The sequence below is a fragment of the Scyliorhinus torazame genome, chromosome 15, assembly GCF_047496885.1.
Source record: "Scyliorhinus torazame isolate Kashiwa2021f chromosome 15, sScyTor2.1, whole genome shotgun sequence".
NCBI classification, from domain to species: Eukaryota; Metazoa; Chordata; class Chondrichthyes; order Carcharhiniformes; family Scyliorhinidae; genus Scyliorhinus; species Scyliorhinus torazame.
In genome coordinates, this window is record NC_092721.1 from 83,523,552 (window position 1) to 83,550,434 (window position 26,883).

Genomic DNA, 26,883 nt, shown 5'->3' on the forward strand with positions numbered 1-26,883 from the left:
ATTACAATGGGTTTGATTAGAACTAAAATAACTCTAGGTTAATATTTAATTAATTAATATTTAATTTTGTACCTAGTTTGAAAATAATGCAATTCAAATGCTTTCCTTATTACAACCAGATGCAAATGCACTATTGGCCACATTCCCTCTTTCTCAGATGCCAGAAGACCATTTTATCATGAAAAATGTGATTCAACAAAAATCTCTACTGCTGTAGGAAGTTAAGAATTGTGTTGAAATCAAAATGAGGCCATGGGGGATAACAGTGAGCACACAAATCCTTATTTGTTTCATTTCAGAAGTATCATCGGTGGGAAACAACACACTATCGGTTAATTCCATGGTAACAAATACTTTCATCTGTTATTTGCCATTTCTTGAGTTTTATGCTCTTTAGTCCTTGGCTTTTTACCAGATGTTATGAAACTTAACTTTCTTCATGCATATTTCAGATTAAGTAGAGATATATGTAAATAGTTTATAACATTGGTTTTGAAGTGCACCCTTACACTCGTTAAGAAAAATGTCAAACTAGTCTGCCTCTAAAAATTTCTTATCAAAAGCAGACATTCTTTCCTTTATATCGTTCAGTTTCTGATGATTTCCTGCACTTTAGATTAGTCATAATTACTACTAATCTCAGTCTTCTCTTCATTTTTTTATGGATGTTACTGCTTTTTTACTTGATTTAGAGTAAATCTCTGTTTAGTTAAGTGCCTTGGCTCAACTGATAGTACTCTTGCTCCTGATGCAAAAGGTTGGGAGTTTAAGCAGCACTCCCAAGAATTAGTCTGCAAGTCTATGCTGTGATAATTACAGAATGCTGTATTGTTTGGGAAACTGGCTCCAAACATCCACAATCTTTAGGGTGCATCTGGGGTGCTATTAAGGTGGCTGGTACAACAATGTGCTGCTCTGTAAAGTGTGTATTAAAATGTAATGCTTGTCATCTAATATAACAAAATAGTTTAAGCCAACTGCGTTTGCTTTTATAACTTCAAAATTGCTAGAAAGGTCTTATTATTATGGGAGCAAATCAAACATTGTGCACATACCAGCAAGAATTTAAATATTTCTTTACTAAACAGGAGAAGAACTATCATATTCAAACAGTTCTGTTGCGAACTTCAATCCAACAAGTAGAAATGAAGCGGAGTCAAAAGCCAGTAGCCACCGGATTTCTTCAAGTATTCAAAAAAAACCAAAGTGCAGCATGCCATGTGAGATACAAAGACGAACATCAAAACAAGAAAATAATTACATGTGCAGTATGTAATATTCTACGTACAATGTATGGATGCACAGTAATAGCAAAATCTTTTATTTTTGATGAGTATAAACTGTTTACAGTCATTAAACTATAATGTGGTTCACAAGAAAATTAAAGCAATGCGATGTGAACATTGCTACTTATTGAATTATCAGAAGTTAGGTTAATAAGACCTAATTAAATGTATTTAGAGACATCTTAAGTTCTTCCTAGTTCAACAACAATTCAGAGACTTTGGGCTGAATTTTTGTCCCTCTATCCACATTGGAATGGAGGCGGGCCAGCAAAAAACATGGTGGGCAGACTCATATTCTGGGATTCTGTTCCCACTGGCAACAATTTCTAGTGGTGTGGGATAAAGGTGTGGTAATTGGGCCCGCATGCAGGGGTCCCAACATTGCTGGCTCCATTATACTCCTCACAATTTTGCTGGAGTGTTTTCAGCTTCCGAAGGCAAAGTGGTTCACACCAGCTCAAGAGGTTTCATGAGCTCGAGGGAACTCTAGTGTGGAATTGGGAATCTTTTATCAGGAAAGTTAAAAAGTGTCTCCATTTTCAGATGTCATGAAATTCTATATCATAAGTTAAATAATGTTTAATGTAATGGATTGATGATAGGGTTTTGCTTTTAAAACATTAGTGAATTTTAAATCATCCAGCATTGTGACAATGGAAGAACCTTGATCTGCATCAGAAGATATTATATCTACTCGATAAAGTGTTCTTTTTCATTGAACAATGTTAATATTCAGATTTTAATCATATCAATTGTCCCCTGTGAGTTAAGCTTTCCATTGATTGACAGCTCAGATATCTGTTTCTCTGTGCCAAAGCTTGAACAGATGGTTAATGTATTTTAATACCTTCAAAGATTTTAATGTATTCAGTTCTGGAAGTTGGTTGACACATTTATGCAATAGAATATTATTATGAATGCTTGGCTGAATTCCAAGCCCCACAAATGGATTCAACACGGCGGGGTTGTGATATAGCTGTCAAGAATTCTGTGACTTTGTTTATCTTGACTGTTTTATGACGGCTAAGTAGGATTTTTAAAAAGGTGTTTTTTGAAAATATTCTTATTATGACAGTTTTTAGACCACTTCATAAGATATTCATTTTTTAAAGTGGTTTTTGAATGACTGTTAACTTGACAGTTTTATTAGCATCTCAAAGACTTCCGAATGTGATAGAGCTCAGGAGTTCCCATTGAACCCAGTGTTGCGAGGGCTTCTTGTTGCCATACTTGGTTAAATATTACTTTGATGTCAAGGAAAGTTATTTTCACTTCATGTCCAGAGTTCAGCCTTTTTGTCCATGTTTGAACAAATGCTGTATTGAGCCTGTGATCATGGCAGGAACCAAGCTGAACATCGGTGAGCAGGTGGATATGGATAGTTAGGTGAGTGGGCCAAAATTTGGAAGATGGAGTTTAATGTGGATAAGTGTGAGGTTATCAATTTTGGTTGGAAAAATACAAAGGCAATTTAACATCTATATGGAGAGAAATTTCAGAGTGCTTTGGTGCAGGAAGATCTTGGTATCCTTGTGCATAAATTGCAGAAAATTAGTATGCAGATATAGCAGGGAAAGCAGTGGCATTGTGGTATTGTCACTGGACTAGTAAACCAGGGACCCAGAATAATGCTCTGGGAACCCAGGTTCAAATCCTGCCTCTGCAGATGGTGAAATTTGAATTCGATAAAAATCTGGAATTAAAAGTCTAATGACGACCATGAAACCGAGGTCAATTGTCGTAAAAACCCACCTGGTTCACTAGGGAAGAAAATCTGCTATCCTTACCCGGTCTGGCCTACCTGTGACTCCAGACCCACAGCAATGTGGTTGACTCTGAACTGCCCCCTCAAGGGCAATTAGGGATGGGCAATACATGCTGACACAGCCTGCAACGTCCACGTCCCATGAACAAATTTTTAAAAAGTAATAAGGAAGACAAATAGCATTTTGGCATTTATTGCCATAGGAATAGAGTATAAAAGCAGGGAAGTGTTGCTGTAACTGTACAAGGCATTAGTGAGACAGCACCTGGAGTATTTTGGTTCTCTTACTTGAGGAGGGGTGTAGTTGCATTGGAGGCAGATCACTAGATTGATTCCAGAGATGAGAGGTTTGTCAATGAAGAGAGATTGAGCAGTCTAGGCCTATACTGTCGAGAGTTAGAGGAATGAAAGGAGATCTAATTGAAGTATATAAGATGCTAAAGGGGGTTGATAAGGTAGACATAGAGAAGATGTTTCCTCTTGTGGGGCGATCTAAACTGAGAGGTCATAGTTTTAAGATAAGCGGTAGCAGATTTAAAACAGATGAGAAGAAATAATTTCCTTCAATGTGTTGTGAATCTGTGGAATTCACTACCCCAGGGTGAGGTGGATGCTGGGACAATAAGTAAATTTAAGGAGGAGATAGACTGATTTTTATTTAGTAATGGGTTGAAGGAGGACTCGGTGATAGCCATGAGCTGATTGGTCACACACAAGGTGCCTTCCACTTGGAGTTGTTGGTTTTGGCCCTTTCTACACAGTTAATGGATGTTTTTTGTGGAAAATGTGAGAAGTAAGGTGAGGGTAATGGTTTTTCCCCCCAAAGTGGAATGTCGACAGGGTATCATACACAGCAAAATTCAGTGAAAGCCCTAGCTCAGGAGTTGGAGGAGTTGGCGCAAGGGAGAGTTTCCTCAACAGCAAAAGGAGATGCACGGGGACTGGTCCAGTGTGATTGAGTGAGCAGTACCCCCTTTTTGTGGGACTTTGGATCGAGTGGACAAGGACCTGGAGTTGCAAGGTATCATGATCCAAAAGGTGTAAAGGGTAATATTCAATCATAGTGACCGGATTCTGTCGTTGGAGGTGGAGATGGCGTTGCTGGGGAATGCAGGCGGCAGAATCTTGAATTTGCAGTTTGCTGGTGTAGCCACCTGGGTTGGCCACTTCCCGACTTAAAATGGAGGTCCGCAAAGAATGCAGGGAAATTCAGCCAAGCCAGGAAAAACTAGCAGGTGCAAAGCCTCCTGTGTATTAGAACTTGCAGAAACCCAGACACCACTGAAACCAGCAGCCATCTGCATGTTAATGAGCGATCCCCGGAAACAATTGAAACATTTAAGGTGAATAAGGCCAAGGCAGACTCCTCGGCGCCAGCAGGAGCCAAGACAAAGGAAGGCCAACGGACACTCAGGGACCACCCAGCGATCAGGGAACGGCTCCAGTATTGGAGAAATCGATCCAAGTGATCGGAAGGTAGTCCAATCACCTGGAACCAGACACGGGGTCCGCCCCGAACGGCACGAAGCCCCTGGGGACTATAAAGTAGAGTCCCCAAGTTCAATTCGCTCTTCTTGGCAGGGTCACTCAGCAGCACGAAACAACCCTTGACAGTGACCTGCCTAGCTGCCGCATCAACCAAGTAAGTCTCCAGTCAACGCACGATACGAGATAGGCGCTCCTAGCTACCAATCCATACCAGCTTTTGAATCCTGCATAATCAGAATCGAACAAAAGGCCATTTGTTTCCCTGACCTGGTGGGCCAGTTCCGAAGCTAAGTATAGGCCTTTTAGTGTTAGAGATAGTCTAGTAAGTAGAGTTCTATGCATGATTAGTGATCGACTGTGTATAATAAATGTGTTTTGATTTGAATCTTACTAATTGGTGTGTCGAGTTATTGATCAGCACTTGAACTTGAACCTCATGACGGTATCATAAAGATACCTGGCGACTCTAGAGCAAAGGTTATAGAAACAGAGCAAATTAAGTAAAGACACAATGAGAAACAAATTAAGAGCCAACCAAAATTAGCAACACTGGAGAGTGTCAAGGGAACGAGTGCCACAGGCTGCGTTATGGGGTTGTTTGAGAAGTTGGTAGAGGCGGGGATCTTCAAGAAGGCCTCAGAGATGGATCTTGCTCAGTGGTCACTAAGACAGAGGCTGAGAGCTGGGGAGCCAGATTGTGCGTATGCACAAGTTCCATGACGAGGAGAAGATTTTGAGGTGGACCAAGGCAACTCAAGACTGTAGCTGGGAGGGGAATCGGATCTGGGTCTATCAGCACATTGGTGCCGACCTGGCTAAATAATGGGTAGCATTCAATAAGGCCAAGGCAGCGCTCTTTCGGAGCAAGGTTCAGTTTGGGGTGTTGCACCCGACCAAATCTTGGATGACTTCTTAGGGCAGGGAACATTATTTCACAAAGCCAGAGAACGCAGATGACTTTGTCAAGAAACATGGGTTGGGGAGGGCTAATGTTGGGAATTTTTGTATGTTTTATGACCTGTTATGTATATGCTCGTTTTGTAATTGCTATGTTGTTTTTTGCACATGTTGGGTTTTGGTATAGGTTCTTTGGAGATATATGTGTATACATTATGTGTGTGTGTTTGGTTGTTATTTGCACGTGCTGGCTTAGTGTGGGATTAGGTCAATGAGGGGATGGGACAGAGTTTTGGGTTGGTGCAAAACGGTGAAGCAGTGTTGGAGAGATGTGGTTTGGATGGGGTTCTTTGTTGGGATCTCCAGGGGAGTCGCGATGCTGGCAGGAAATGGTAGTAAACAGAAGCAGAATGGCGCTGGTATTGCTGTGGGTGGCCAGAGAATGGGGAGTGGTGAGGTTGGGATGTGGCGGAAGAGGAAGTTTGGGGGGGGGAAGGGACTTGGGGGTCGGGTGAGGGTGAGGAGGGAGGCTGGTGACGCAGTTGGTTTCTTGGCTGAGATTAGGAAGGGATGGAGGAGATGGCCATTATGAGCAGACCCAGGTGAGAGAGTTGCCGGATGGTTGGGTGGGATCTGTGCTTAGTGGGAATGTCGGACATTAGAAGAGGTGGGGGGGGGGGGTTAGTAACATGCAAGGTGCGAGGTTTAAATGGTTGTGTTAAATGGTCCCAGGTGATCATGCACCTAAACGGTTTGAGGGCAGATGTGGTTTTCCTTCTGGAGACAAATTTACGAGTCAAGGAGCATATGCGGTTCAAAAAGGGATGGATGGGAGCACGGTCTATTCAGGTTTTGACTCTAAGTCGAGGGGGATTGCGATCCTATTCAGTAAAAAGATGGCATTTGTGATGGCTAGGGAGGTGCGGGGGACCCAGGGGAAGGGGCGAGTGTAGTTTGGGGTGGTGAGTGGAGGCCTAGTGGGGGCATCTGTGGTGTTAATGAATGTATATGTGCCCAATTGGGAGAATACGGACTTCATTTACAAGCTGGTAGTGCCTATTGTTAGACGTTTTAGTTGCTGTGATATGAAGAGTTTAAAGTTCTGTTCCTTTTTCACAAACACACATTTATTTCCTTCCAACAGCCTTTGCACAAATCTCTCACTATACATCACCTGACAGAGGCCACCTGAATCCCCTTTACATATCAGTGTCAATTAATGGATACTTAACATAAATGAGACAACTAATTGCAATGTCTCTTAACCCATTACTTAACAGTCTCTCCTTCCTTGGAGAAAAAAAAAAATTAGGTGAAAACAAAATTTCAAGAAACGCAAAAACACACACATGATTTCCCCCCTTTTTGTTTTTGGACGAGAAAGAAAAAAAACAGTCACAGAAACAAGCGCCCTTCATTAACAATATCCAAAAGTTTCTGTGAACCTGCCCCTCTTTTCGTAAAACAGTCTGACAGTTGATAGCTCCTGTCGACCCATTTAATTTTTGTTATTTCCCCTCTGTCCAACATCTGCTTCAAACTTGCGATGTCTATCCGTAACCTCTTTTCATTGACACTTTTTGTAGAGTGCACATTTTCCCACAGGGATTTATTGTCAATGTGACAGTCAATAGGTATATTACCCAAATTCCCTAATCCCCAAATTTCTGTCAATATCATACTTATATGAAAGGCCATATCCACCGCCTCTGCAAGGCTTAACGTCTCAGCAGCCAAAGTGCTTTTTACCACTCCCCTTATTTTCTTTGTTTCCCACACAAGCGGGCAACATTTACCATTGTTCCCCAAAAGGAAAGTTATAAAACCTTCTGCGCTTGAAACCCCATCACATAAATTTGCGTAGGACGCATCACTATAAACTATGAGTTTCAAGTGCCTAAGGTCACCTAAAACCAGGAACTTCAAAACACACTCCTGCATTTTTAGTTTGGCCAACGCTTTATTTGCTCTTATTATGTCTTCCACTTTGGGATCATTCATTTTTGTACTCAACTCTAAGACATCAAAACTCACGTCCGGTCTAGTCTGTCTACCTAACCAGTTCAGTTGCCTAATTAAACTTCGCAGTTGCTCTTTTTCTATCTTTGAAACCATTGCGTCTTTTTGTGAAACTCGGCCACGACTAATTGCTATTGGGCTGATGCTTTCCAAATAAGATAGCTGACGTAAGGTTGCCCCTAACTTAGTCTGTCCAATTTCCAGTCCAATATATTTAAATGCACCGGAAGCCTGACTTCCAACCCTGAATTCTTTCCTCAAACCAGAGATTACAATAGCTTCAATATCACTAGTCCCACCCCAAAAAAAATCATCGACATGCATCATACAAATGCCAGAAAGATTTCCTTTATAGTGCCAGTAAAACATTGCAGGACCTGCTTTCAACTGGCAACAGCCTAACTTTAACAAAACTGACCTTACCGAAAAATACCAGATTCTAGATGCATCATTTAATCCATATACACATTTGTTCAACGTACAGAGTACTCCTTCTGTGTTAGCTGCTTCTTTAGGAGGACGGAGAAAAATGTCTCTCTGGAGCTGATGCCCCTGCAAAAAGGCAGCTTTCATATCTATAGATTTGCATTCCCATGCCTTTGTGGCTTATAGAGCCAAGAAGATCTTTAAAATAACCTTTCCTGCTGTAGGTGAATCTACCCTTAAATCCTGATCTTCTACGTTTTCTTCAAATCCCCTTGCCACAAGCCTGTCCTTTGCCTTATAAGTTCCATCCGGAAGAACATTTTCTGTGCAACGCCATCTGTGAGATAGAGCTCTTTGTCCCCTATCCGGTACTTCCGTGTATATCCCAAATTCACTCCAACTATGCAATTCTTGCTGTTTAGCTTCTTTGATAACTTTTTCATCTAATTTACTTGAAGCCACCAAAATCTCACGTGCATGTGGGCTTCTACTTCTATTAGTATTCATAGTCTTACTCATGTTCCGAGATCTTGATAAACTACGTCCCCTCTCCCGCCTGGTATCTTGTTCTGTACTGCTACTGCTTGATCTTTCCCTTCTGCTGTGGGATGTCCTTTCAATAGTTCGCGACCTTTTCCTGCGGACCTGTTCACTATCCGATGTATTATCTGAACTGGCACTGCGTTTCTGTGCCCTCCATTTTTTGAACTTTGTTTTCCCAATCTATTGTCTTGACTCCTTCCCCTGAATGCTGTACATTCAACCAATGTTTATACTTTCCAGTGGCCTTCCCTGCTCTACCAATAACAGTTGCATCCTTCCATTGACTAGACCCTTCAGGCAAGTATGTCACTTTTGTACCAACGTTTGGCAGTTGCCCTTTCGGAAAAATGGCCTGTTCTAATTCATCAGAAGTGTTGTGTTCCTCCTCAGAAACCCTGTCTATATCAGTTAATTGGTCCTCATAGTTCTGTAACACATGCATACCAGATGACTCTGGTTCCTTGTCATGTCTGTCTGCTCTGTCTAAATTTGAAATTTATCCTTGATGACTGTCCCCTAACTGTTTGATTACCATGTTGCAAAATAATTGTTTTGCCATCTATGCCTATGATCTTCCCTGGGCCTTTCCATTCATTAGAATTGTCTCTCTTATAGTATACCATGCCTCCTTGTTGAAAAACAGCATCTGATGACCGTACGTTATGTCTTAAAGCTCTGCCAATTCTTTCAGAGACTTCTGCTTCCAAAAAAGCTTTTCTACTGCTATGTAATGCATTTAAATGTTCAGCAAAACCAAAGCTAATTGTCGTCCCCTCCCAAGCTGGAGACTGGTCATCCAAAATGGACGGAATTGTAGGATTTCTACCAAACACTAATTGATAAGGACTATAGCCCCTAACCATCTGCAATAGATTCTTTGCATGTACTGCCCATGCTAAAGCTGAATTTAGCCTGCGATTTGGTCTATCTGCCAAAATTTTCTGAAGCATGTCATCGATGACAGCATGATTTCTTTCACAGGCACCATTACTAAATGGGCTTTCTGCAGCCGTATTCATAACTCTGATATTCATGTTTTCACACATATCCCTAAACTCATCATTAGCAAATTCTCCCCCATTGTCCGTAAGGAATTTTGCCGGTGGACCCATTCCTGCCCCTATCCATTTTTCCACAATTTGATCCAGAATTACTCTCTTTTCTTTACTTCGTACAGTCGTTGATTGACTAAATCTGGTTGCTAAATCTACAAAATGCAAAATAAATATATTATTTGCTTTATCCCAGATCTTAAGGTCCATGGCCACAATATCGTTAAAATCCCTGGCCAAAGGTAGGGTTACGATCGGTCGTGCTGGTGTCCTTCTGTACTTCCTATAAACTTCACAGCGCTCACTAACCTGTTCTATCAGTTTAGCATAGTCGTCATCCCTTACCCCTGCATCCTTTAATAAAATTTTCAGCCTCCGAGGAGACGGATGTGCAAATTGCCTATGCAGTTTTAATACCACAAGCTTTTTATCAGCTAAAGTCCCATTTTCAACTGCCATTAACACATCCTTAACCACTCTACTTGAAATATTATTTGTCAGTAATGGAATACAATAGTGTCCCGACTGTGTAAATTGTAAGTCCACCGTCTTTCCAAAAACTGTTGCCTTATCCTGTTCCAAATCCAGTTTCATGTGTGCTTTCTTCATCGATGGTCTGCTCAGAAGCAAAGGTATCTCACTTGATACAACATCCGTGCTAATGAAATGATTCACTCCGGCAATATTGCAAGGGATCACCACTCTTTTCAGTGACTTCAGAGTATTATCATCCCCAAACCTGAAACTTGTGGAACTTTCAAATTCCTTAACCTTGTTACGATTTTCAGCATTCAAAGAGTCCAGGTAACATTTTAACCAGTCAATTCCACACAGTAGATGTGCAGCCACTGTCCAATACAGCACAGTTGAAGGATTCTGCAACCAACACCCTCATTACCAGCGTAAAACTGCTCGTCAATAGGACAATGCCTTCTTTCTGGTCACTATATTTTTCCTCTTCTGACTCTTCCGTGTCATGTGTCGCTTCAAACACTCTATCATAACGAGTTGGACAGTTGAAAGCATAATGGTATTGAGAGTCACATCGAAAACATCGATTTATCATGCCCCGTGCATTTCTGGGGTTCATCTTCCTATTGTAGGTTCTAACTGGGTTTCTGTCTTCATGATTTCCTTGTCTCGGTCTCCTTCTATAGTCTTGAGCTCTGTTCATAGCCATACGATTTCGCCATCCTGTTAGTAGTGTATCTTCCATATTCTGCCTTATTGCAGGCATGACCTATTTGGGTCATCAGAGCCATCGGAATCGAATGTTTCCCCAGAAACCTTTGTAAAGCTTTTGTCATCTGTTTGAATAAGGTATCCTTATCAGTAAACTGAACTCAAAACCAGGAGCATATCCATGTTGCTCACTCTAGCACAGTCAAGTAATTTAAAGGCCAACTCAGACTGTGGAAATTCCAGGTTGTGTTTCTGCAGTCTTTTATATAGTCTGCCAAATTCCATTATATAGTCTTCCATGGCGATATCCTCCATTTTCAGGAACTTATCATCTTTCTTATAAATCTTATCCATATAATGTAATAAAGTCTCCAGACCTTCTTCTGAGTCTAACTCTTCCAATTTCAGCTCAGAAAGCACTTTGTTTCGGATTTTACTGCCATATGGTAGAGAAAGAGCCAATGCCATACCTTGTTTTCTCTTTCCCAAAGCAGTTACCTTAGTCCACATAACTACTGCACTTCTCCATTGGTCGTACCATTCCCTTTCAAAAAATAAGGGAGGATAGTCATATCCAGCCATCTTTATCCTCGGTTCAGCCATATATCCCTTTTTTTTTTCTTTTCTCACTCACTCCTTGGTTTGATCTGGAAAAGTTGTATCTTTCAACCCTTCACATTTACACAGCAACCATCGTCTGCTACCAATTGTTAGACGTTTTAGTTGCTGTGATATGAAGAGTCTAAAGTTTCTGTTCCTTTTTCACAAACACCCATTTATGTCCTTCCAACAGCCTTTGCACAAAACTCTCACTATACATCACCTGACAGAGACCACCTGAAGCCCCTTTACTCAGTGTCAATTAATGGATACTTAACATAAATGAGACAACTAATTGCAATGTCTCTTAACCCATTACATAACACCTATCCCAGACATGGATTTCATCTGTTGATTGTGGGTGGCGATTCTAATCGTGGGTTAGACCCAAGTGTGGATAGGTGTAAAAAGTCCACGGAGGCAGAAGTTCCTTCACCAGAATCCTTTTATTAACAAAATCAACAGTAGTACGAACATGTGCATTCAGCTTGCTATCTACACTGGGAGTGCAGAGTGGGGTATACTAAGAAGAGGTTCCGATTGGCCCACCAATCAGGAACTCATTGTTTTGTTACCTGTGTGGTAGGTAACATGTGCTACTCAATCCTTGGTTAGTGATGAGGTATTCTGAATCCCGACAGAGAAGATTTGAACTCTTCCAGTAGTAACGAAAGGTTTATTGAGTAACTACAACAATATTTGTGGGCAGCACGGTAGCATTGTGATTAGCACAATTGCTTCACAGCTCCAGAGTCCCAGGTTCAATTCCTGGCTTGGGTCACTGTCTGTGTGAGTCTGCACATTCTCCCTGTGTGTGCATGGGTTTCCTCCGGGTGCTCCGGTTTCCTCCCACAGTCCAAAGATGAGCAGGTTAGGTGAATTGGCCATGCTAAATTGCCCTTAGTGTCCAAAATTGCCCTTAGTTTTGGATGAGGTTACCGGGTTATGGGGATAGGGTGGAGGTGTGGACCTTGGGTAGGGTGCTCTTGCCAAGAGCCGGTGCAAACTCGATGGGCTGAATGGCCTCCTTCAGCACTGTAAATTCTATGATTTACATGAGTTCTTTACTTTAACTTTGATACTAGTGATAAGGTTAACAAGATCTAACTACGGTAACTATATGTAACTCCACTGGCCATCTAAACTAGTCTGCTGTGGCTTTGACCACAATGCACCCAAGAGAGAGAGAGAGAGACCCAATGTGGCTGTCTTTTATACCCCTGTTGGTCCGGACCTCTAGTGATCATGTGGTGCTACTGATTACATATTAACCCCTTGTGTACATGCACACATAGAGATCACTACATCACCCTTTTTTTCGTGTTACATATTTTCTGTATGTTGCAAAGAAAATTGAACAAACATAATGGATGCAGTTTGCAAAGGCATTACATAACATCAATGAGTTAGTCCATCAAATGTTAATACATTTTGGCTCTGAAGTTTTGTTTTGTTTGCGTGAAATAGGTAGACAAATGATGTTATATACAAGTTGTGATGATCTTGACGATTATACAAAGCCAATTAATATTTATGAGTCCAGTCTTAATTTAAAAAATTTTTTGTGTGTCCGTACTTTAAGAGTTTGTTTGGTCAAGTTGCTTTCTTCATCTGTTGTTGAAGTGGTGATGTTGATGTTGTTATTTCTTTGTGAACGTCATCAGTGTTCCTGTGTTTAAGTAGCCAAGAAGTCATCAATGAGGTATTTGAATGGTAGAATCACTTTGTTGTCTGATTTATGCTTGCTTTTTTTTATGCTTGTGGTAGCGATTCTGTGTTACATCTTTGTTTTCTGACCAGGACTTTTTCCTGTGTTTGTGGTATTGATTCTGTACGTCATCTTTGTTGTCTGACCTGGACTTTTTCTTGTGTTTGTGGTATTGATTCTGCATGTCATCTTTCTTGAAAGCTGGTTTGCTTGTTTGTTGTGGTGTAAATGTGAATTTGTGAGGTTTGTTGCCATGCCATGGCATGTTTATACACTTGCCATTGTTTTGCAGTGTGCTGTGGCATTGTTCTTCATGTGCAGAGTTGTACCATGTTGTACAGGTCGTTGTTTCATTGTTGTCGTTTCTGTCTTGGTCGTTTTCGTTGTCGTTCTTGTTGTTGTCGTTCTTTTTGTTCTTTTTGTTATGCTTGTTGTTTCTGTTTTTGTTGTTGTCACTGTTGTTCTTGTTGTTTTTCTTGTTGTGCTTGTTGTTTCTGTTTTTGTGATGCTTGTTGTTGTTCTTGTAGTTTTTGTTGTTGAGCTTGTAGTTTTTGATGTTGCTCTCATTGTTCTTGTTTCTGATGCTCTTGTTGAGTTGCATGTTGTTTTTATTGTTGCTGTTGTTGTTCTTGTTTCTGCAGCGCTTCTTGTTGTTGATGATGCTCTTGTTGTTTTCGTTGTTGCTGTTGTTCTTGTTTCTGCTGTGCTTCTTGCGGTTTTTGTTGTTCCTGTTGCGTTTAATGAGTGTTCCGTGTGGATTATGTGAGTCATTGTCACAGTTATTGGTGTCAGTGTCCTTTGTGGTATCTGTTACACTGAGCGTTTCTTCTTGAGAATTGTGAGAATGATCTGATGTTGCATTGATGTTGGTGACATCAGTCATTTGTGGTGGATTTGATTCCTCTCCTTTGCTTCCTTGGTACTCCTTTTATAGAGTCATTTCTGGTTCACTTGAATCATCTGTGGTCTCTTTGTGTTCCTCTTTTGGAGTTATTTCTGGTTCATTTGAATCACCTTTGGTTTCTTGGTGCTCCTCTTCCGGAGTCAAAATCTTCAAGATTTCTATTAATGTGGTCTCTCTGGACTCTTGGTGCTCCTCTTCTGGAGTCAAAATCTTCACAATTTCATTTGACGTGGTCTCTCTGGACTCATGAGCAGCCGTCCTCTGATTATTGAGTGCTTCTGTGCAGCCGAGCTGAAATATGTCAGTCTCGCTGTGATCCTGCACATCCTGTATGGGAAAGGTTTATACATGAAGAACATAGGACACATGATAAATATACAATTTAAATGCATAGATATTGGGTGAAGCTTACGGAGTATAGTGCGACGCAGAAGAGAAGATGCGTCGAGAGATCCATTCAGTCCATAGGTGAGTCATTCAGAAGTCTGGTAACATGGATTACGAGAAAATGATATAGTGTAGATTTATTTGTTCTTAAGGGCAGCACGGTAGCATTGTGGATAGCACAATTGCTTCACAGATCCATGGTCCCAGGTTCGATTCCGGCTTGGGTCATTGTCTGTGCGGAGTCTGCACGTCCTCCCCGTGTCTGCGTGGGTTACCTCCGGGTGCTCCGGTTTCCTCCCACAGTCCAAAGATGTGCGGGTTAGGTGAATTGGCCAATGATAAATTGCCCTTAATGTCCAAATTGCCGTTGGTGTTGGGTGGAGGTGTTGAGTTTGGGTAGGGTGCTCTTTCCAAGAGCTGGTGCAGACTCAAAGGGCCGAATGGCCTCCTTCTGCACTGTAAATTCAATGATAATCTATGATTAATCTAGGACAAAGGTTGGGCACAACATCGTGGGCCGAAGGGCCTGTTCTGTGCTGTATTTTCTATGTTCTATGTTCTAATTGTGATTTCTTCGTCACTTGTCTCACATACAGTGGGTAGACATTCCGTGTCTTCTTGTTGGTTAAATGAGCTGGGTAGACTTTCATAGTTTTCTTCATGCATGGTGTTCGCTATGGAGTGTTTGCTTGCTTCCATTTTTGAGTCTGTCACCGAGCTGTCTGTGGAGGCTTGCATCAGTCTCTTTGTGGAGGCTTTCATCGCTCGTTCTGTGGAGTCCTTCATCGCTCGCTCTGTGGAGTCCTTCATCGCTCTCTGTGGAGTCCTTCATCGCTCTCTCTGTGGAGTCTGTCATTGCTCTCTCTGTGGAGTCTGCCATTGTTGTCTTTGTGGAGTCACGCAGTGTTCTCGCTGTAAAGTCGATCTGTGCTCTTATAAACCTTTCCAAGACTTTGCCCACGACAGAAGTAAGGCTCACTGGTCTATAGTTACCGGGGTTGTCTCTACTCCCCTTCTTGAACAAGGATACAACGTTTGCGATCCTCCAGTCTTCTGGTACTATTCCTGTAGACAAAGATGACTTAAAGATCAAAGCCATAGGCTCAGCAATCTCCTCCCTAGCTTCCCAGAGAATCCTAGGATAAATCCCATCTGGCCCAGGGGACTTATCTATTTTCACACTTTCCAGAATTGTTAACACCTCCTCCTTATGACCCTAAAGCCCTTCTAGTCTAGAATCCTGAATCTGAGTATTCTCCTCGACAACATTGTCTTTTTCATGTGTGCATACTGACGAAAAATATTCATTTAGTACCTTTCCTATCTCCTCGTACTCCACGCACAAACTCTCACTACTGTCCTTGACTGGCCCTACTCTTACCCTAGTCATTCTTTTGTTCCTGACATATCTATAGAAAGCTTTAGGGTTAGAGGCTTGTTACCATTGTGGGGGAGAGCATTGTCAAGACAGATATAGATTTAGATTTATTGTCACGTATACTGAGGTACCGTGAAAAGTATTGTTCTGCGTACAGTCCAGGCAGATCGTTCCATACATGAAGAACATAGGACACATGATAAATATACAATTTAAATGCATAGATATTGGGTGAAGCTTACGGAGTATAGTGCGACGCAGAAGAGAAGATGCGTCGAGAGATCCATTCAGTCCATAGGTGAGTCATTCAGAAGTATGGTAACAGTGGGGAAGAAGATGTTTTTGAATCTGTTGATGCGTGTTCTCAGACTTTAGTATCTTCGATGGAAGAGGTTGGAAGAGAGAATAACCCGCGTGGGAGGAGTCTTTGATTATGCTGCCCGCTTTCCCAAGGCAGCTTTCCCAAGCTAGATGCAAGTGTAAGGAGTCCAAAGATGTGCAGGTTAGGTGGATTGGCCATGCTAAATTGCCCTTAGTATCCAAAAAGATTGCATGGGGTGACTGGGATATGGTGGAGGTGTGGGCTTGGGTAGGGTCCTCTTTCCAAGAGTCGGTGAAGACCCAATGGGCCGAATGGCCTCCTTCAGCACTGTAAATTCTATGATTCTATGATTCTATCTTATCTGTTTCAGATGTAATAAGAAAGGTTGTATAAAGCCAGATGCAGTGTCAGACGGTCTACATCAAGTTCCCCCCAAAATTGTTGGTAACATCAGTGAACTAGCTTGAGGAAGTCCCGAAAGCAAAGTCAGAAGTACACAAGTTTAACATGGGGAGATTAAGTAAAAACACCTCCCATTGAGATTGTCCTTGTCATCAGGCTGTCTGCTTAAAATGGGGGTCGAGACAGGAGTGGCTGTTATAGTAGTGGGTGAGCAAACGTTTAGGAAGGGCTACAGCCTGTGAATCTCAACAGCTCATCTTCCACCTTAGCCACCTATAATGGGGACGGCATTCCTACCAGTATCGTACCAACATCAGTCAGCTAAGCTGCCTTTAATCGTAGTGAAGGGACAAAGACCAAGCCTCATGTGGAGGGATTAGCAGAAGAAAACAAGTTGAATTGGCAAGAAATACTCAGCATCACTGATAGAGTTTTCCAGGAACTTATATGGAAATACCATGAGGTCTTCCAGAGAGAATTAGGGTGCAAAGGAATGATCTATGAAGAGGCAGAAGCAACACCAAAATGTTTCCGTGCCAGATGGTGCCTTATGCTCTAAACCAAAAAGTGGAGGTGGAGATGAAGCATCTGGAAAACATGGGGTAATTACTCCAGTGCAGTTTTCAGAATAGGCAGCACTGATCGTCCCAATGTTGAAGCCGGACCACACAGTCTGAATCTTGGGTGATTATAAGATGACGGTGAACAGGGCTGTTAAAGTAGTAAATATCCTACCCCAGGATAGAAGGTTTATATGTCAAGTTGCAGCGGGCCTCAAATATACCAAATTGGATTTAAGCCATGTATACCAGCAGATTGAACTGGAAGATCAGTCATGAAAGTTTATTGCCATAAATACCCACAAAGGCTTGTTCTAATATACGAGATTGCTCTTCGGTATTTCATCTGCCTGTGCTATATTTCAGCACATAACGGTGAACCTTTTTGCAGAGAATTCCGAAGATTGTCATGTATCTGGACGATGTTCTAGTAACAGGAACAGCACTGGAGAAACGCAGTACAAATTTGGAAGATGTCCTTAAGAGGTTTTCGGCTGAAGTAAGAGAAGTACCATGTTGAGGTACTGCTGATGAGGTCGTGTATTTAGGTTTCAGAGTTGATGCAAAGCTAAGATAAAGGCAATCAAAGGGATACCTGAACCAAGAAATACGTCAGAACTGAATATTTCCATTTAAGGGATGGTCAGTTATTACAGCTGCTTTTTATCCAATCTGTTTACCAATTTGGCACCGCTGCATCAAATGCTGAAGAAGCACCACTGTTGGAAGTGGAAGATTCCCCGAGGAAGTCTTTTGATCAGGTCAAACAGGTCTTACAGTCGTGGCCATTTTCTTCCACTTCAATCCAGATAATACCATAGTGGTCACTTGTGATGCATTGTCTTATGGCATCGGTGCATTACTCTCGCACAAAATGGAATATGGTGTGGAAAGGCTGGTCGCCTTCACATTGTTGCTAACTTTTGGTTGGTTCAATTGGCTCTGTTTTATAACCTTTGCTCTCGAGTCGCCAGGTATCTTTATGATACTGCCACGAGGTTTAAGTTCAAGTAATGATCAATAACTCAATACACCGATTAGTAAGATTCAAATCAAAGCACATTTATTATACACAGTAAATCGCTACTCATGCATAAATTCTACTTCTAAGCTACTTCTACAACTGACAGGCCTATACTTAGCTTCGGACTGGCCCACCAGGTCAGGGGAACAAATGGCATTTCGTTCGGGTTCTGAGTCTGCGGGATTCAAAGTTGGTACGGATTGGTAGCTAGGAGCGCCTATCTCGTAGCGAGCGTTGACTTAAGACTTACTGGATATCGGCGGCAGTTGAACCGGTCACTGTCAAGGGTTGGTTCGTGCTGATGAGTGACCCGGTCAAGAAGGATGATTTGAACTTGGGGGCTTAACTTTATAGTCCCCAGGGGCTTCCAGCCTTTCGGGGCGGACCCTGTACCTGGTTCTAGATGGGTGGACTTTGTTCCAATCGCTTGGTTAGATTTCTCCAACACTGGAGCGGTTCCCTGATCGATGGGCGGTCTTGAGGTGTCCGTTAACCTCTTTTGTGTTGGCTCCTGCTGGCTCCGGGGAGTCTGGCTTGGCTTTGTTTATCCCAAATGTTTCGATTGTTCCCGGGGATTGCTCATTAGTATGTAGATGGCTGCTACATTATTATGCCGATGGTCGCTGTCGTGTTGGGTGCTCTGCTACATAGACGAACCAACACGGTTGCGGATGGTACAACTCAGTTTTATTACTAACAATAACAACATTTGTAAACTGGTTACTGTGGTTCGTTCATTACCCTCTAACCTGTGGACCTAGCCCTAACACTATCTTGGAGAAGCACTCAGCACATGGTGAATGTCTGAGTGGCTTGCTGTGAGCTCTGTGCCCTGAGCTGTCTCCTGCTGGAATGAGCGGGAAGTGTCGTGTTCCCCGTTTTATAGTGTGTATGCTCTTGCCTGTGATTGGCTGTGATGTTGTGTGTGTATTGATTGGTCCGTTGATCTGTCCATCAGTGTGTATGTATGTTTGCACCATGATGTTTATCTGAATATCATGACATCCTCCCTTTTTTACAAGAATATGTGCCTATATGGTAATAAACATAGATGTGTACTGAGTGCAGCTGAATGTGTGTGTGCAATATCTACAACATGTACATGAGGCTAAACTATATACATAGGAAGGTGTCAGGTGCAACATAGCAACGAGGTTGTACCATAAACGAAACACGTGTAAATATTAAGCCTCAAAACGAACTCCTGTAACGACAAAAAGAGAAACATATTAACATTGTGGCATGATACGTCAGTGAGTTCAATATTCAAACAGGCTCATACGTCCAGCCTAGTAGGTGGGCGATGAATTTGGGTTGACCGCCTCAAGGGTGGGTCAGGATCCACCGGCTTAGGAATGGGCCTGGCCACAGGCGACAGAGGAATGGGCATGGTGGCAGAAAGCTCCAAGAAGTCGAAATCAGGAACAACAGGAGAGCGTGGCACCGGTGTATGATCACGTTGCGAGCGCAGAAGCAGCCGAAGAGCCCGGCGATTGCGCCTGCGAATGGAGCCATCAGGCATGCGAACCAGGAACAAGCGGGGAGCCACGCGTTGGAGAACTTCGGCAGTTGCTGACCAGCCACCCTCTGGTAGGTGGATGCGGACGTTGTCTCCAGGCGCCAGGGCGGGAAGATCAGTTGCCCGAGTGTCATGTGCCACCTTCAGCTGAGCACGCTGCTGTCGCATCCTTTGCAGTACTGGAGCATAGTTGGGTGTAGGGACCAGAATGGATGGCTCAGTGGTCCCGAGGACGCGACCCATCAACAGCTGGGCTGGTGAGAGGCCAGTGGCTAGTGGGGCTGAGCGATAGGCCAGCAGGGCTAAGCAGAAATCCGATCTGGCATCAGCAGCCTTGCAGAGGAGCCGCTTGACGATGTGAACGCCCTTTTCTGCTTTGCCATTTGACTGGGGATGCATAGGGCTGGACGTCACGTGTGTGAAGCCATGCAAAGCAGCAAAAGAAGACCATTCTTGGCTTGCAAAACAGGGCCCATTAATCGACATGACAGTAAGCGGAATGCCATGGCGAGCGAAGGTTTCTTTGCATGCCCTGATGACAGCGGACGATGTCAAATCGTGCAGGCGTATGACCTCTGGATAATTCGAAAAGTAATCTATGATGATGACGTAGTCCCTGCCAAGCGCATGAAAGAGGTCCACACCCACCTTTGCCCAGGGGGACGTCACCAACTCATGGGGCTGAAGCGTCTCAGGGGGTTGCGCCGGCTGAAACCTTTGGCAGCTGGGGCAGTTGAGCACCATGTTGGCAATGTCATCGCTGATGCCCGGCCAGCTTCTCGGGCCCTCCGTCTGCACTTCTCAACCCCCAGATGGCCTTCGTGTAGTTGGTCGAGGACCAGCTTGTGCATGCTGTGCGGAATCACAATCCGGTCCAGCTTTAGGAGGACACCGTCAATGACGGCCAAGTCGTCCCGGACATAGTAGAATTGTGGGCACTGTCCTTTGAGCCACCCTCCCGTCATGTGGCGCATCACACGTTGTAGAAGGGGGTCAGCCGCAGTCTCCCGGCGAATACGGGCCAGACTTGAATCATCAGCTGGTAGATTTGCCAATGTGAAGGCCACCTGCGCTTCGACCTGACAGACGAACCCCTCCGAGTCGGGCGGTGTGCTCACTGCTCTGGATACGGCATCCGCAATGTTGAGGTCCTTTCCCGGGGTGTAGACCAGTTGGAAGTCATACCTCCGGAGCTTGAGTAGGATGCGCTGGAGGTGAGGGGTCATCTCGTTCAGGTCCTTATGTATGATGCTGTCCAGGGGGCGATGGTCGGTTTCCACGGTAAACTGGGGGAGACCATACACGTAGTCGTGGAACTTGTCTGTAATGGCGCTCACCTTGTCTGCATCCGGACACACTCCTGACCGGGATATGTGGTCCCCCAGAAACTTTAGCTCAGTTTGGCCAAAAGAACACTTGGCTCGGTTGAGGCGCAGGCCGTGTTCCCGTATCCGCGCAAAGACACGCTGGAGACGACTGATGTGCTCCTGTGGTGTGGTGGACCAGACGATGACAGCGTCAGTGTAGACGCGCACCCCTTCGATGCCCTCCATCATCTGTTCCATGATTCTGTGAAATACCTCGGATGCCGAGATGATGCCAAATGGCATTCTGTTATAGCAGAACCTGCCGAAAGGAGTGTTGAAGGTGCACAGCTTCCTGCTGGACCGATCCAGTTGGATCTGCCAAAAATCCTTCGAGGCATCAAGCTTTGTGAAAATTTTAGTCCGGGCCATTTCGCTCGTGATCTCTTCCCATTTGGGTATGGGGTAGTGTTCCCTCATGATGTTGTTGTTCAGGTCTTTTGGGTCGATGCAGATCCGGAGTTCGCCAGAGGGCGTCTTAACACACACCATGGAGCTGACCCATGGCGTGGGCTCCGTGACCCGGAATAGCACCCCTTGGTCCTGGAGATCCTGCAGCTGCTGCTTGAGGCGGACTTTGAGTGGTGCTGGGACCCTGCGAGGTGTGTGAATGACCGGGGTGGCATCCGGTTTAAGCCATATTCTGTGGGTATAGGGCAGTGTGCCCATGCCCTCGAATGCCTCCTGGTTGTGGGTGAGGAGCTAGTGGAGCTGTGCCCTAAATTCCGCATCCGGGAAGTCTGATGTGCCTTCTGGAGACAGAGCGTGTACCCACTGAACGAGGTGGAGAACCTTGCATGCCTGTGCGCCTAGCAGGGAGTCCTTCGATGATACAACTATCTCGAAGGTGAGTGTGGCCGTGTATGTATTGTGTGTCACCTGGAGCTGGCAGGATCCCATGACCGGGATAACGTTTCCGTTGTAGTCGACCATCTTACAATGGGTTGGCCGAATTGGTGGTCTGACCTTCAAGGCGTAGAAGGCTGACCATGCTATTAGGTTGGCGGAGGCACCAGTGTCCAAACGGAATGTTATTGGTGATCGGTTGACCATTAGGGTGGCACACCATTCATCACCCGGAGTGACACTGTTCACTGGCATCAGTTGGTGGGTCCTGCTTGGAGACATCCGGTTCCTGTCAATGACCGCAACACGGAACGCTTCCCGGTCGTCTGTCTCACCGGTTTGTATATCGTCCGGGTATGACTCGGAGTACGGAGGCTGAATGGTCCGCACGTCCCTGCGAGGCTGTCGGAATTGGGGAGCATTGGCAGGTTGAGCTGCTCGACAGCGGGCAGCGTAGTGGCCCATCTTGCCACAGCGGAGGCATTGTTGGTTCTTTGCCGGACATTGCCGCTTTAAATGTGCGGATCCACAGTTGCCGCACGTCGTGACGTCATGGCGTTCGTTGCGCCATCGTGCATGCGCTGTTCGGTCCTGTGTAGAGCGCGCCTGCGCATCATGTCCCTCTGCGTCGATGTCTCTTTTGGCGCATACAAGCAAGGGAGGCCGCGGAAAGCACGCGAGATGGCCGCCCTCATCCGGGCCGCTGGCCGGGAGGAACTCGATTGCCTGGACCCGCTCGACCTCGTAGGACCCCTGCCTTGCCGATTCGGCCGCGTAGGACCCCTGCCATGCCGATTTGGCCGCCTGGAATTGGGAGTAGAGGCTGGTTGCGTTTTCATGGAGGACGCAGGCTTCGATGGCGGTGGCTAGGGTGAGGCTTTAATTTTGAGGAGCTATTGGCGTAGGGTGCCCAAGGTGACCCCAAAAACAATCTGGTCCAGAATCATGGAATCGGAGGTGGCCTCATAACCGCAGGGCTGCGCGAGGATACAGAGGTGTGTCAGGAAAGATTGAAAAGGCTCATCCTTACCCTGCAGGCGCTGCTGGAAGAGGTACCTCTCAAAACTCTCATTTACCTCAACGCTGAAGTGTTGCTCGAGTTTGAGAAGGACCGTCTTGTACTTCGTCTTGTCCTCACCTTCCGCGAACACCAGGGAGTTGTAGATGTGGATGGCGTGTTGCCCCACCGTGGAGAGGAGGAGGGTGATTTTCCTGATGTCCAAAGTATTCTCCCTTTCTGTGGCTTCTAGGAAGAACTGGAAGCGCTGTTTAAACAGCTTCCAGTTGACGCCGAGGTTTCCAGCGATTTGGAGCGGCTGCAGCGGGCTGATGGTGTGCATGGCGCAGGGTGGCGGATTCCTTAAGATGCGTAGGTAGGTCTCACAGTTACTGGGTTCCAATCCTGGTACTATGTCGTGTTGGATGCTCTGCTACATAGATGAACCAACACGGTTGCGGATGGTACAACTCAGTTTTATTACTAACAATAACAACATTTGTAAACTGGTTACTGTGGTTCATTCATTACCCTCTAACCTGTGGACCTAGCCCTATCACTGTCTTGGAGAAGCACTCAGCACATGGTGAATGTCTGAGTGGCTTGCTGTGAGCTCTGTGCCCTGAGCTGTCTCCTGCTGGAATGAGCGGGAAGTGTCGTGTTCCCCGTTTTATAGTGTGTATGCTCTTGCCTGTGATTGGCTGTGATGTTGTGTGTGTATTGATTGGTCCGTTGATCTGTCCATCAGTGTGTATGTATGTTTGCACCATGATGTTTATCTGAATATCATGACAGTCGCTGGTATCGATACTGTCTGGGCTTTTTGCAGAGTTTAATACACAGTAACTTGCACCTGCCAGTTTCTGCCTGTGTTGGCTGAATTTCCCTTCAGCCTTTGCTATTCTCCATTTTAAATCGGGACTTGGCCAACTCAGGTGGCTACAATCCCTCCTTGTGATCCTAATGCGTAGCGTGAAGGATCACATAACTGCGTTGTTTTCATTCCCTGATCCAGCGAGCACTCTTCTATGGCCTCTACACTGACCATAACTATGCAAACATTTTTAACTGACAATTCTAAGGGGCGCTATGTCAAACAGGGACATGCATTACAAAACAAGAAAATCGGAACGTGTAACTACCCTTAATAAACTGCACTCACTCAAACATTTCATCACACTAACTTCCTAAACCATACAAACAAAATCATAGCAGTATTATACACATTTTTCCTGGCTTGGCAGACAAGCTCAGGATTGTACAATTGCTCATGAACATTTCTTTATTTACAACAAATCGCAAATGAATGCTCTTTATTATAGATCGCGGGGGTCGGGGGTCTGGCCATATCCGAAAATAGGGGATCTGATCCTATATACCGGGGTGCGAGCGCGGTAGGCTCTCCTTCTCCATTTTCTGAGACGAATAGTCTGCACGATGCAGCAGAGTATCGCCAATACCAATAGGGATTCTATCAAGTAGGACAGGGAGTACCAGGTTATAAACCTGTCACACCAAGATGGTGTGGTGTCGCTTGTGACTGGGCTCTGGGTACTGTGGGTAAGTGAATCATTAACGGCTGGGGGAGTTGCGGTCAGGGGGTTCGCGTTCGCGCCCAACCAAATGTCCATTGGGGTTATGAGCCACGCGGAGGATGTCCTCATGGTTCTCCTTCTCTCACTTCTCTTCTCTTCTCTTCTCTGGTCCTGGAGCTTCTGGAGTTCTGTGGAATCAAGCATAGTGTCTGTTACTATCTTGGTTTAATATCTCGTATGATAGCTTGTCTCTCCTTTAGTGCCAATTACAGTAATATGTTGCTAACTTTTGGTTGGTTCAATTGGCTCTGTTTTATAACCTTTGCTCTCGAGTCGCCAGGTATCTTTATGATACCGCTATGCGGTTCAAGTTTAAGTAATGATCAATAACTCAATACACCGATTAGTAAGATTCAAATCAAAGCACGTTTATTATACACAGTAATCGCTACTCATGCATAATTTCTACTTCTAAGCTACTTCTATACTTGGCTTCGGACTGGCCCACCAGGTATGGGGAACAAATGGCCTTTCGTTCGGGTTCTGAGTCTGCGGGATTCGAAGTTGGTACGGATTGGTAGCTAGGAGCGCCTATCTCGTAGCGAGCGTTGACTTAAGACTTACTAGATATTGGCGGCAGTTGGACCGGTCACTGTCAAGGGTTGGTTCGCGCTGATGAGTGACCCGGTCAACAAGAATGATTTGAACTTGGGGGCTTAACTTTATAGTCCCCAGGGGCTTCCCGCCTTACGGGGCGGACCCTGTACCTGGTTCTAGGTGATTGGACTTTGTTCCAATCGCTTGGTTCGATTTCTCCAATACTGGAGCGGTTCCCTGATCGATGGGCGGTCTTGAGGTGTCCGTTAACCTCTTTAGTGTTGGCTCCTGCTGGCGCCGGGGAGTCTGGCTTGGCTTTGTTTATCCCAAATGTTTCGATTGTTCCCGGGGATTGCTCATTAGTATGTAGATGGCTGCTACATTATTATGCCGATGGTCGCTGGTATCGATGCTGTCTGGGCTTTTTGCAGAGTTTAATACACAGTAACTTGCACCTGCCAGTTTCTGCCTGTGTTGGCTGAATTTCCCTTCAGCCTTTGCTGTTCTCCATTTTAAATCGGGACTTGGCCAACTCAGGTGGCTGCAACATCCAGAACATTGTCGGATGCTGAAAGGAAATATTCCCAGATCATTTATGCTGTAAAAAAATTTCAGCAATATGTTTTTGGTCGACTCGGATCATAAACTATTACTGGACACCTTTATTAAGGTAAACCCATCACGCCAGTAGCATTGGCCGGCATGAAAAGATGAGCGCTGCTTTTGGCTACATATTCATCTGTCTTTCAGCATAGACGGGGTACCCAGATATCAAATGCAGGCTTCCACTGCCATAAACAATATCCGAGCCTCCCACTCCACAGTTGATAATCCTAGCTCTGAATTATTTTGACATTCTACCTATTTCATCAGGCCACAGTAAGACAAGCAGAGACCCTGGGTTGGATTCTCCGCCCCGCCACATTTTTGCCTCGACCCATCGGCAGGATTCTCCATTACGCCGGCCGGTCAATGGGGTTTCTCATTGTGGGGCAGCCCCACACAGTCGGGAAAACCCGGGGCGCCGGCAAAATGGAGAATCCTTCCCCCAGTGTTGTCAAGAGTTTAAAAGATGGTTCTCACAGCAGATATTTTGAGAAGTCAGAACAGTCAACCTGGTCAGTCCAAGATGAAGATGCTGGCCAGGAGTTACATTTGCTGGCCAGGGATCAACAAGGAGATTGAAAATATGGTCAACCTATGTGAACAATGTCAGACTCAATACAATCTTTCACCTGCAGCACGTTTACACCCTTGGAGTGGCTAGGGCACCCATAGACAAGGCTCCACATCGGCTTTGCTGGTCCCATTTTAGCTATGATGTTTTTGATTGTGGTAGATGCCCACTTGAAGTGGCTCGATGTTCAGCTTATGTGTTCAACCACTGCAGCAACCTTCATGGATAAGCTGTGCCAACCTCTCCCCCCTGCCTCTCTCCCCCTCCCTTCTTAGCACTGATGGTAACCAATTCCTTGAAATAGACAGTAAATGGCTGCCATTTTCGGTAACACTCCTCAATTGCTCCCCTTACGGTCTACTTGACTTTCTCAATGTATAGGAACTCCATCTAATCTCCTAACCATACTGAGGCACTGGGAGGTGATGCACACCTCCACCCCAGCAATACTCGCCCCTTAGGAAACAGCAAAATTAAGGCCAGGACATAGGGCCCCATGCCCGTCTGCAGCTCTGGTGAGTCTGACACCTCAAATATGGCCATTAAGGAACAGGGCTCCAGCTCAATTTTCAGAATCGTCGACATGGTGCTAAAGAAGAAGACGCAGAAATCCAAAATCTTGGGGCAAGAACAGAACATGTGCCCATGGTTAGCCGGAACTCTACAGCAGCGCTCACACTTGTCTTCCACCCCTGCAAAGAAGCGACTCATTCTGGACTTAGTCAGGTATACCCTATAAACTACTTTGAGTTGAATTAAACCAAGCCTCATGCACGAGGACATGGAGTTCACCCAGCGCAGTGCCTCACTCCACACCTCATCATCTAATATGGGCCCTTCGCCTCCTCCCACCTAGCCTTAACTCCCTCCACCGACACTGAATCCTCCGACATAATACATCTATA

At 44.7% G+C, this 26,883-nt stretch overlaps 1 protein-coding gene across 1 annotated transcript in view; it reads left to right on the forward strand.

Moving 5' to 3' along the window:
- Positions 1-202: 202 nt before the first annotated feature.
- The window catches only part of LOC140391312 (angiopoietin-related protein 5-like), a 51,003-nt gene continuing 24,322 nt past the window's right edge, over positions 203-26,883 (forward strand). Inside the window, exons 1-4 of the mRNA XM_072475905.1 lie at positions 203-343; positions 891-897; positions 1,089-1,273; positions 17,311-17,418. Coding sequence (XP_072332006.1) covers positions 245-343; positions 891-897; positions 1,089-1,273; positions 17,311-17,418 — 399 coding nt within the window. The 5' untranslated portion in view covers positions 203-244. The remainder of the gene's footprint in view (positions 344-890; positions 898-1,088; positions 1,274-17,310; positions 17,419-26,883) is intronic.